This window comes from Limulus polyphemus, unplaced genomic scaffold (assembly GCF_000517525.1).
Source record: "Limulus polyphemus unplaced genomic scaffold, Limulus_polyphemus-2.1.2 Scaffold909, whole genome shotgun sequence".
Taxonomy (NCBI): domain Eukaryota; kingdom Metazoa; phylum Arthropoda; class Merostomata; order Xiphosura; family Limulidae; genus Limulus; species Limulus polyphemus.
In genome coordinates, this window is record NW_013666519.1 from 393,933 (window position 1) to 406,154 (window position 12,222).

General features: G+C 34.3%; 1 protein-coding gene across 1 annotated transcript in view; it reads left to right on the forward strand.

Moving 5' to 3' along the window:
* LOC106461180 overlaps positions 1-12,037 on the forward strand; it is a gene marked incomplete at its 3' end in the record, with an annotated part of 37,157 nt that extends 25,120 nt beyond the window's left edge. Inside the window, exons 8-10 of the mRNA XM_022388037.1 lie at positions 6,254-6,421; positions 9,880-9,966; positions 11,943-12,037. Of these exons, the coding sequence (XP_022243745.1) occupies positions 6,254-6,421; positions 9,880-9,966; positions 11,943-12,037 (350 nt within the window). The remainder of the gene's footprint in view (positions 1-6,253; positions 6,422-9,879; positions 9,967-11,942) is intronic.
* Between the last annotated feature and the right edge of the window lie 185 nt (positions 12,038-12,222).

Sequence of the window (12,222 nt, forward strand, 5' to 3'; positions counted from 1 at the left end):
CTAGGATTTGAACTACAGTTTCCACTTTATCTTCTACGGACACTTCCTGAGAAGTACTGGATTCTATAACAGATGCAAAAGTTTTGACATTACAAGTACGGAAGGCTTGAGCCTCTCTGCACTGCTTTACAGCCATTAACGCAGTTTTGCGACGTGTGACCTACTTCGTCACATCTGTTACACAGCACATTTGGGCATTCTGGGGCAAAGTACTCTTCCTTTTGACACTTCGCGCACTGTTTGGCCATCCCCGTATAATTAACCATTGTCCGAAATTGTCCAACCTGTACAAAATTAGGGATAAGTTGAAACATGTTTATCTTAACAATTCGAGCTCTAGTATGAACTTTAGAGTCTTGATAGAGTTATCTGACAGCTTGGTGAACTTTGCTTTATATCATTAACGAACTTGCAAAAAACTTATCAAGAACTTCATGAGGTATCAGTCTAATCCTAATCCATATCGGGTTGTTCCCGGCTGATTTGAATTTTCGAAATTCACTTTTGTCATGAATTCCTCCTCGACTTCAAGCTGAAACTGTAACATTATAAGATGTAAAAGTGCAACACACTCTATCCCTGCCTTGCGGTTGCAGACAATCAACAGAACCATAATATAATGCCTCTTCAATGAGTTCAATGATTTCATGAGCAAAGGAACCTTGTACCGGAACTTGAAAAAACACAGAATTCCTACGATTAACATTAATATGTTGTGCTATAATGGCGTCTCTTCTCTGCTTTCCAGATAAAGAAAAACAAACTTTGTTAATCTCCCAACCCAAAAGAGAAAAAAGAAGTATATTAATAATTAAGCCAAAAAAACCGTTAACTTTTGTTAAGCCTAAAAGTGAAGTCTTTTAGATTTTATATCTCTCTTTCAACTGAGTGAAAATATGCCAATTCATCCAAACTAGTCCTTCACTTCTCCACTGGAATGAGCCGTGTATTATAAGTGAAATTGACGCTTTTCTGTTCAGAACAGAATGTTATACAATAGGTCAGTTAATAGATACAAACCTTCGCTTTCTATTGGTTATAGGTAATATACAATTAAACGTAAGAGAGAACTATTAACTAATCCTGAAATGGAAGATGTAAAGGTGGGTGTGGAAGGAGAGGTCTGGTTTTCTATTTGATAGCTCTGTAACCAAACAAAATTGAAGGCTATAAAAATTATTGTTTGTCTGAGCAATTACGATTTTATAGTGGGTCATTTACGTTTAATTTTGTAGGTACTGGAGGGGTGGTGGATAAAATAGAGAAGATTACTAGAGAAAATGTGTCACCTGTGTAACACTAGGGGAAATTCAGGATTTATTTAAATATTGCTCTACAGAGGTAAGAATTTAACTTATGTACTATTAACATATGGATTATTAGCTAAGATTTTATGTTATACTAATTGATATAACATAACCAAAAAGTATATTATAATATTTAGAATTTAACCACACACCTGCTGAGCTACATCACATAAAGGTAGGGAAGGAACGTTGCCAGTCCTCGAGTGTTTTCTTGCACTGTGGGGTCGGTGTAAGTGCTCATTGTAATGGGTGTGTTTATCGCAAAGTTTCGTTGCAACCCCTTCAATAATGAGTATCAAACGTAGTGCTAGTAGCAGTGAACGTGACGAGGTAAGAAAAAGTGCAAAGTATTATGCTCAATGTAAAAATGGAAGTAATAAGGCGCAATAGAAATGGTGAACGTGCAGTTGATATTGGGAGCCATTTGAAACTTTCTCCAACGTACGTACTGTTACGCCTCCAGTCATTAGTTAATTTTCCGTAAATTCGTTCCGACGAAACTTTAGCGACACAAGTCCTTTCTTAAATAAAACTGGTTTATTCTTTCCAAATACAACTTTATGATACACTCAACTTCAACAGTCGCGCTATAACAAACTATAGTTCACGTCTCACGAGCTCGACTTCAACAATACGTCTCTCTCTGACTGCAGTTCAATTACTCATTACCTACACACATTGTCCCGTCACGTTGTGACCATCTTATATATACCAGACTACCCTATATCTAGTAATCTTCCGACAATTCCCGAAGGTTCGAGAGAAGGAGTGGCGTGACACTAGTCACGTGACCTCGCCGACGCAACAATATTCTTTATTTTTTATCATTTGTTACTAGGCCTGTATATATGAGGTGCAATAAGGCGTCATGCATTGAAAAATGAAGAAGTTAAAATATAACTGTGAGGAGATGCCATCTTTATATTTAAAGAAATATTGTAAACGGCATATAGGAAGTAGGGTATGTGAATGTTTTTCTCAAGCTCTCTCACTAAGGTCTCTGTCCGCGGAACTGACCTCTAACCATTTTATGCTTGTTATAATTTTCAAATCATATATTTTAATACAGGAAGCGTATCTTCACGACATTTTGCACATTATCAGTAAACATTACAAGGCTTAAGTATTCGAAATAACAGATTTCTATATTATGTTGAGTTTTTTATGTAATGATTTGATCGTGCATTTTTTGTTTCGTTTCGAATGTTGACTGTCAACATGCAGAGTAATTTAGATTTTAAGATTAAAAATATTTTTATGGATCAAAAAACTGTCAAATTTCACATGCGAAATTTTTATAATCTCCAGTTAATTATCAAACGTTTTTTCTTAGAATTTTTTTTATTTTCACTATTGTATCTCTGTATGGGTTTGGTCGATTTAACCGACCTCGTAACCAACATACAAAATTAGGGAGTAGATATAAATTACACTTTTTTTCGTTCCAGAATGACTACATATTATAACAAGAAACCACAAATGTTAAGTCTAAATAGCTTAAATCTCATAACATTATACATCTATATATATTTCATTGATATTTCAGCGTGACTAACTAACATTACAGAAATCGTAATGAATCGGCGCACGTGCAGTCATGTTACCGTATCCAGTAGTATAAAACTGGCCTTTACAAAGTGACCTGTCTTCGGTTTGTTTCTAGTGATCCAGTATTTTGTAAAATACAGTCACATTTCGGTTATAATACATTACATGTGCATATATATTATTACTATTTACAAATAAGTTCTTAAATTTCAGTTATTTTTCTTAAAACATAGAACAGTAAATAAAGAAATATAGAAAACTGATTTTTCTACTTACAAACTTTGTACTCGTTTGCCCGCTTGCCGAAATTTGCTAAGCCTTGTTAAATTTCGGACGTGGAAGAAGTAAAGGAAAAAAAAAAGGTTTTATATATGCATTTTGAAATAACCAAATATTATGAATTAGTCTATCAATATTGCAGAATTCCACTGTGATTTATCGGGCTTACAAACTAAGCAGTATTTGAGTAAAAAATATATTGTTTTTCGGCCAACATTTTCACTTACCACATCCTTCAGCGATCCAAGACAAAGAAATAATCTTGTGAACTTCCTGCTTTCTAGAGACTAAGAAAATCACCAGGAGGATATTCTGAGCTTTTGGTTGGTTTTCACATGTCATAGAAAGAAGTAGATGTACCTAAACAAGTATTTCCAAAAATGGAAAGAGGTCGGCGTGACCACTGTGTTTAAGTCAGTAAATTTAGCACTATCTCAGCAAATAGAAATAATAGGAGGTTCTTATTTTATACTCTAGCTTGTCAATATCGGTAATTTTAATTTCTAATTCGTAAGAAACTATAGACGTTGTATTTGAAAATCACAAATATATAATCTGAACACAAAAAATGATATTTTGGAATTTTGGTTTAACGTTTAGTTTTAAATTAAGAAACAACTGACGTATAATACTGAAATTTTAATTATAATCTACAATATGCTACCAAACTTATTGGCATACATTCATAAAATAGTAGACCAGTCAAGTTTTAAATGTAAGTCTACAAATGTGATGACATGCCCTTTGACCCTCGACCATAGGAAGACACGTAGCGAGAGGGTTAATATACAAGGCGTATTCACCTATATGTTGTAAAGTTACAAAAAATTGGCATTTTTAGACGTCATACGTTAGCGATTTTATAAAGTTTTGTTTCTTCAAGTAGTCACGAATTCCTTTCTCCTCAATCTGCGAATCCCCGTTCCACCAAAACATGCTCGCCTTTTCAGCCGTGGGGGCGTTATAATGTGACGATTAATCCCACTATTCGTTGGTAAAAGAGTAGTCTAAGAGTTGGCGGTGGGTGGTGATGACTAGCTGCCTTCCCTCTAGTCTTACACTGCTAAATTAGGGACGGCTAGCACAGATAGCCCTCATGTAGCTTTGCGCGAAATTCAAAACAAACAAACCATAAAAAAAAATCATTCCTATGAAGCATTCTCTTGATGCTATCAAACTCAATTAAGAAATTCATAGGTGCTTGAGATTTAATATATGTACAATGAAGACAAATCTATTTGTTTGATGGTAATATCTGTGGTCAGATCGACAGTGTAGCTATGGATTCTAGATTAACTCCTTCTTTGAATAAGCTTTTTTGTTTTCGTGATAACCGGTTGGAAGAATAATGTCCATCTTTTTCCAACCGGTTAATTATCGGAGGAATGTAGGAGAAACGTTTACCATTTTTAAGATGGACATTTTTCCAACCATTTATCATGAAAACAAAAACGTTTAGCCCAAAGAAGGAGCTAATCTAGATTCCATAGCTACACCATCGATCATCTTAGATATTACCATCAATCAAAAAATGAGATTCTTAGGTAGCAAAGTTCTTTAACATAAAAATACGGATTTTGGAATGCAAGACTCCTTTGAGTTATTAAAAATTAATTCTGCACTCAATTGTATGTTTTATTGTTTGTTTATGTTTGTAATTTTGCGCAAAGATACTCGAGGGCTATTTGTGTTAGTTGTCCCTAATTTTGAAGTGGTAGACGCATGGGAAGGAAACTAGTCGAAACCACCAACCACTAACTCTTGGGCTACACTTTTACCAACGAAAAGTGGGATTGGTTGCACATTATAACGCCACCATGGCTGAAAGGGTGAGTGTGTTCGGAGACTGGATCCGAACTCGGGACTCGCAGATTCCGAACCACGTGCCCTAAACATTAGGCCCTGCTAGTCCATACTTAATTATAATATTCTTCCAAGTATATTCAATGCCAGAACTAGAACAATAATCTTTACTATAAATTTGTCAATTTTTAACTTCATTAGAAATGACAAATTGTCTTCCAAGGTGTATTTATTACTGGTATAGTCACTTAATAAACCCGCTAATGCATGCTTATAAGCTCTAATACCTTCAACTATAGGTCAGAATGGACATCCTTCCTTATGCACTTTAGAAAATCCATCGAATATGCCTGGATGACTTCCTGATGGTCTAATTTCTAATATTCTATCTGACTTAGTACATTATTTTTAATTTTCATAAATAACTGGTCAAGATTAACAGGTTTAGTTAAATCACTGAAAATGTTGACCACATTACTTAGCCTCTTCTATTAATAACTGTTCAAGATTAACAGGTTGTGTTAAATCACTGAAAATGTTGACCACATTACTTAGCCTCTTCTATTTTATCCATTCTAACAAAATTCTTCCCTCTATTAGCTTAATTAGAACAAAATTAATATTTTATCAAGATTTTCTAATGCAATCAGTTCCTCTTTACCCATTTTAGAAACTGATATTTCGAATTATAATTATTAAAATAAATTAAGGCTATTCCACTTACTTTAGGTATAATATTACTAAAAGACTCTCCAGATTTTGACCAAATAGGTTATCTAGATGTCTAGATTGTGTTAAAATATAATAGGCCTAATAAATGTATTCTAAAAATCATAATTATACTTCGCAAGCTTAGAAAAAGTCGTTCACACCATAGAAATTGTTGTTGTACCAAATGGCTGATATAAATATTGTTCCAACAACTACTGTTTTTGTTTTGTTCCAGTCGGCCTGCTGAGCTCTAGTATTAGGCTAAATGGTTCGTTAGCAATGAATTTTGTAGCCAGTAGTGTAGTTGAAATGCTATTATATACACTTCTTTTTCTTGGAAAACCCTAATGAACTGAATAAAAAATATATTGTTAAAAATATTATAGGCCTAATATGAATGTCTTATGATAATTATATGTTACTGTTAGTTTATAGTAATAAAATATGAATGTGAAGTTTGGAGATTTAAGAATTTAGAATATTCACACATTCTTATATAGACAGGTCTTCTGGTTTTATAAATAAATGAACTTAAAGGGAAATATAAGGTTTTCAGTAAGTTTACATTTATTTTCAACGTAACATTTTAACAACTATGTTTTCAGGAATATATGGCAGCCACACGACCTAATATTGCTGTGTCCAGTCTTCCGAATGGAGAAAAATTCTATCAAAAATGTCTTCAATTTCATACTTCAACTCATATGACCCCTGAAGAGATTCATAACATAGGACTTCAAGAAGTAGAGCGTATTTCTGCTGAAATAAATGAGGTAAGAACCAAATGAAAAACAAATTTAACGTTATCCTTTATTGATTCTGAGTATATTTCTGAAAAATTTGAAAAGTAAAAAAAGTAAAACAAGGAAGGAAAATTTTTATGAAAAAAGAAATAGGAGTTTAATTCTCTTTATACATAAAAGAAAGACGTTCCTTTTTACGACCGTTGATCAGTTTTAAATATTTTAATTGTATATTGTACAACGTTGGTTGTTGAGTATTCTAATAATTTTAGATATTTATACAATTTCCTTGAATTTTATCCAGATGTTAGTCTAAATTTCACGTCTATTAAAAAAAATCCCATTTTTGACTACGTTTTTTATTTTAACTCACAGGATTTGCCTTTTATAAGTAATATATAAACGTGCTTATATAGTTTCAAAGCTTCACATGTGTACAAGAGTAATCACAATTCTGAACTTATATATATATATATACTAGTGGCGACCCACAAAACATTTGCGGTAGTTTTCATGCCCTTCGCTTGAATTTTCCTTATTCTATCATTTTCACGCATTACATTTAAGCTACGCTTTCTTGTAGACATTATGTGTTAGATCGATAAATCCTGGTCTATTTGAAACAACAACAACAACAAAAAACGTGGTCAGACAAACAAACTCACGTAGACGTAACTTTATTTGATAAAACTACACGAAAGTAAACAATGAAGTATGGTAATGATATTTATAATAGTGTACAGAGTATGAAACAGTTATGAGCGTTCAGTGTATGTCACGAGTTTAATGATTTGAAAAAAAGAAACCCATTAAAACGAAGAATAAAACACGCAGTAAAGAAAAAAGTAGTTAAAGGGTGTTTATAGCAGAGTATGAAATGAACGGAAGGTAAATTATTGCAAAATAAAGTAAAAGTAAAGTTGTAATAAAGGCATACTTAACTGATTGTGCAGAAACGTATGAATACCTATTCACAAAGTGATAAGCATATGGTTCTGAATGAACTGCGAATGTATATTTTAGACCTGAATAAGTCGAGAAAGCCATAGCAATTGTATTTAGTGAAATGCTCATTTTTAAGGAAATTACACGCGGATTAAGTGCTGTTTGTGTGAAATACTTTTTTTGAAAATAGAACTAAATGTGAAATCAAAGCCAGCCGTTACATGATGACGACATTGTGCCATCACGAAGCACACTCGTTGCATTAAAAAGTTTGACTAAGCAAAAAACAATTAAGGTGATTTTGAACAGAAAAGTTAATATGCAATTCGGACTCCTCGGACAAAGACCTTTCTAATGATATGAGATTTGTAGTGTTTGATCGAGGAATGTGTGAGAAAAGTTTCGGACAGACACGCGCAAGTGTATTATTTACTTAGATTTATATATACAGCCTACCAATTAGTAAATAGACACCCAGTCCATAAAAAATATAATTTTATTAAATAAACAAACATGAAATATAGGGTACACTCCATGCCTGGCGAAAAACTTGGTTAAGATGTTTGTAGAAATTGATTGATTGATACACTTTCGCAGGAAATGACCAATAATAGACCTTACATAGTGTTTATATCCAGGGGTTGGCCTAACCATGAAAGAGTGGAAATACCATAGCCTTCCAGCCATTTTGTTAGATAAGCTGCTCATTGGTTTAGACAAGTAGGTATTGGTCGAGAACTGTATGTAATAAGCAGCAGTGACCACTAATTCGCATTCCATCAGCTGTGGTTTGCTGGCTTTCTAAGTGGCACCGGCATTATAACAAAAATACCGCCGTATTTTGCCATGTATTGCAGACAATTCAACAGAAGTCGCCAAACCCAGTTACATTCACTACAAAAATAGGTGCAAATCTAAACTAGTCGGACAAGAAAATTGCAACATCTCCAAAAAACAAGAGGATGTGATAGAAGCTGTGATATCACTGCTGTCGACATACCGTATTTTCTGGAATGAAGAGTGGCTTCTCTAGCTGCTCTATCATTGTAGCAAACACTTAAGAAATAGCTTCTATGATTGATAGCTTCTGATGGTATTTGGGTACACAGGCACCTGTCCTTCAACAGTAGTGGCCGTTTGACGTGGGTTATTCTCCACCATTGTAGCAAACACTTGGGAAATAACTTCTATGATTGATAGCTTCTGATGGTATTCTGGTACACAGGCAACTGTCCTTCAACAGTAGTGGTCATTTGACGTTGGTTATTCTCCACACTTTTCCACCATTGTAGCAAACACTTGGGAAATAACTTCTATGATTGATAGCTTCTGATGGTATTCTGGTACACAGGCACCTGTCCTTCAACAGTAGTGGCCATTTGACGTTGGTTATTCTCCACACTTCTCCACTATTGTAGCAAACACTTGGGAAATAACTTCTATGATTGATAGCTTCTGATGGTATTCGGGTACACAGGCACCTGTCCTTCAACCGTAGTGGCCGTTTGACGTGGGTTATTCTCCACACTTCTCCACTATTGTAGCAAAAACTTGGGAAATAAATTCTATGATTGATAGCTTCTGATGGTATTCGGGTACACAGGCACCTGTCCTTCAACCGTAGTGGTCATTTGACGTGGGTTATTCTCCACACTTCTCCTCACAATACGAAGATACTGTTTTGGGTGCTTAGGCCGGTCAGAACCTGGACTTTTGACGCGAGTGAAACGGCATTATCACCTTGTTCACTGTGGCTAGCAGTATTACAAATGTCATTGCGATTTCTTTCTAAGTTTGACCGCCGTCCAAGCATCAAACTAAGGAACCCGTGAAAATACGGTTAATTGCCGTTATCCTTTCGTCCGTGATATTGTTGTTTGTATTCTGTGGTATTTACCTGCTATATCTGTATTTATAAGTTCAGGTTATTTGATATCACGCCATGGACACAGTCGATTTGTATTCTCAGGAGAGAGGGGGGGTGAAAATTGATTCTCCTGCATCTTAAACTAGCATGTGATTATAATAAGTCAAGAATGTAAGATTGCGATGATCAAACTGTAAACCTGATCCTAACGCATCTTAAACCAGCATGTGATTATAATAAGTCAAGAATGTAAGATTGCGATGATCAAACTGTAAACCTGATCCTGTGAAAATTGATTCTCCTGCATCTTAAACTAGCATGTGATTATAAAATACAGTCTTCCACTGAGTAAATAGAAGGATCAGGTTTACAGTTTGATCATCGCAATCTTACATTCTTGACTTATTAGTCTCACTTGGCATTGTGAAACGTTTTAATGTGATGTTATAAAATTATGGAAATCATCTTCAACTAAGCCAGATCTGCTGTAAATCTTGTTATCTCTACGTTCGAGGGCTAACACGACCCTCTTCTTTACCTCTGTAATATATAAATACAACTAGTGTTACGTTTGATAAATTCATTGAAAACTATGCTGATAGCTATTTCACATGCAGCAACTGAGATGTTATACGTTTATAAAAGTCTGAATAATTTTTAACCATTTGGATTTTAGGTTATAAAAAGTTTCGGGTCTGATTTATCCAAGCAAGATTTCTTTGAAAAGCTAAGAACCGATCCACAGTTTTACTTCGAAACAAAAGTAAGTCAAGAATTGACAATAAAATTGAAGTGTTACATGAAAATTTTATAGAAAAATACCGATTTACGGTACATATTTGGTTATTTTAAAAACAATATTTCATTTATTTGAAGTTACTAGCCTTAGCGATTGTTTCAAATTTGCGAGACTATTTTACGGCTGTCACATGACGGAAATACAACCAAATTACTAAGCGGTCAGCTATAAAGTGAATGTTTATTTATTTGCTGTGCCCTCGGAATATGCCCCCCAGTGGCACAGCCGCATGTCTGCGGACTTACGACGCTAAAATCCGGGTTTCGATACCCGTGGTGGGCCGAGCACAGACAGTCCATTGTGTAGCTTTGTGCTTAATAAACAATAAACAAACCCTCCGAATATATCGAAACTTTATTTTCTTTTTATGGTTATAAGCCCATAGACCCCCCGCTAAGCCACCGGGGGGAGGGGGAAGACATAATGAATGAGAACTGTGAGTTTATTTTGGCGGTTTTAGACAGATTTGTTTTAAATTTCTGAAGAAGCGAGGATGAGTTAGAAAGTCTTGTCTGTTGTTGTTTTTTGCTAATAGTAACGTTTCATTTGCTAATTATGTGCATCTTGAATTGTGCTCTAGTATAGTGTTATTTTACCGCCGTGTTTGTGATGATCAGGTACTTCGTCTATTTTGAGTCTTTGAACGCCATATCTGTGTTTAATGTTAACAAATCCTAACTTACTACGGTATTTGGAAAATGTTTGTTATTAGTTAATATGCCATTTTTCTCATCCAAGAACAACAACAGTAATAGAACTAAGCAAACTCCATATTAAAGGTATTCATTTTTAAAGCCAGCTATTTTGCGTTTAATATCGAATATATAAATTCCTTTAACTAAAGTTTCTTAAAAGTATATATACAGTTATGTTAAATAAATATAATAAATTAAAAAGGAATGCTTAAGTGAAGTTAAAAAATATATATTGTAAAAAACCCATTAAAGTTTACTTAATTTTTAACTGTTTTAACAATCCATAGCACGAAAATCTTTACCCAATATAATTGCATTCCCAATAGTCAAAAAATGTCGCTAATAGTATCTGATATGTCTTTCAAAGTTACGCTATTCTAGCTTTGTAATATTTTTATGTAAGTTATCTAGTTTCTATTTACTCATTCAAGTGTATATAAAGGTATATTGTAATTATTAACACCTGTCATACCAGCCAGCTAAGCATCTTTTAGTACTGATCCTAGGCTGGTCAACAGGGGGGGTCATTCTGGAAACCAGTGATTCAGGGTTATCTCGATGAATGAAAATATGACATAATTAAATCTGTATTGATTATACTATGGTGGTGGAACTTTTAATTTGAGAATCGCTAGCAAAATCATCTTGTAATGCATCACAAAATATCGAAACTAATGATTTTTTATATATGATTCCAATCCCTTTGTTTTTTGAAGTTACAAACACTATTGTGACCCTTTTTATGTTTTGTCGCTAATGCAGTAATCATTTGACGAATCTCTGATTCAGCTGGTGTGTCAGATCCATTGGGATATCTTCGAATAAGTTCTTCCGTTATCCGACCTGGACTCACGGCGTAGCTTATTCATTACACTTAAACCATCACTTTCACAACCACATCTAGAACATTTCAAACATGTTTCATTGCTACATACTTTTACTTTACATTCACAAGTTAGCTTCTCCATGTTGGCATGCATGATTTCGGGTCAGGTCACGGATCTGGTACAGCAACCTAGACCTAGAAAACAGTGCCAAACGACTTCTTTTTGTCTAATCAAAACAACCCAAACCTTTCCGGAATGACTCTTGTTTTTTATCCACACCAAGATGTCGGGCAGGCTCGTGTAGCAGGTGTTAATATAGAGTTAATATCCATTGTAAGATAAATGGATTTTTGATATTCGAAAGACAATATGAATTACATCTAATAAGAATTTTGTGTTGTACATTTTGGTATTTTAGGAAGAACTTCTGAATGCAATCAAAGACATAATCGAGAACCAGATTAAGCCGAAGATATCGGACATCTTCAAGAACATTCCTCAAGTCAAGCTGGAGTATTTGTTTTTAAATATACAACATTAATTTTCTTCAATATTGTAAATGAAAATTACTAAACCTTTTCTTACACTTCCTAACATTGCACTAAACTTTATAATTAATTCTAATTTCAAAAAGTGGAAGATCAAGCGAGGTAACTATGATTATATACACCTGGAAAAAAAGTTAAGCACCCCCAAAA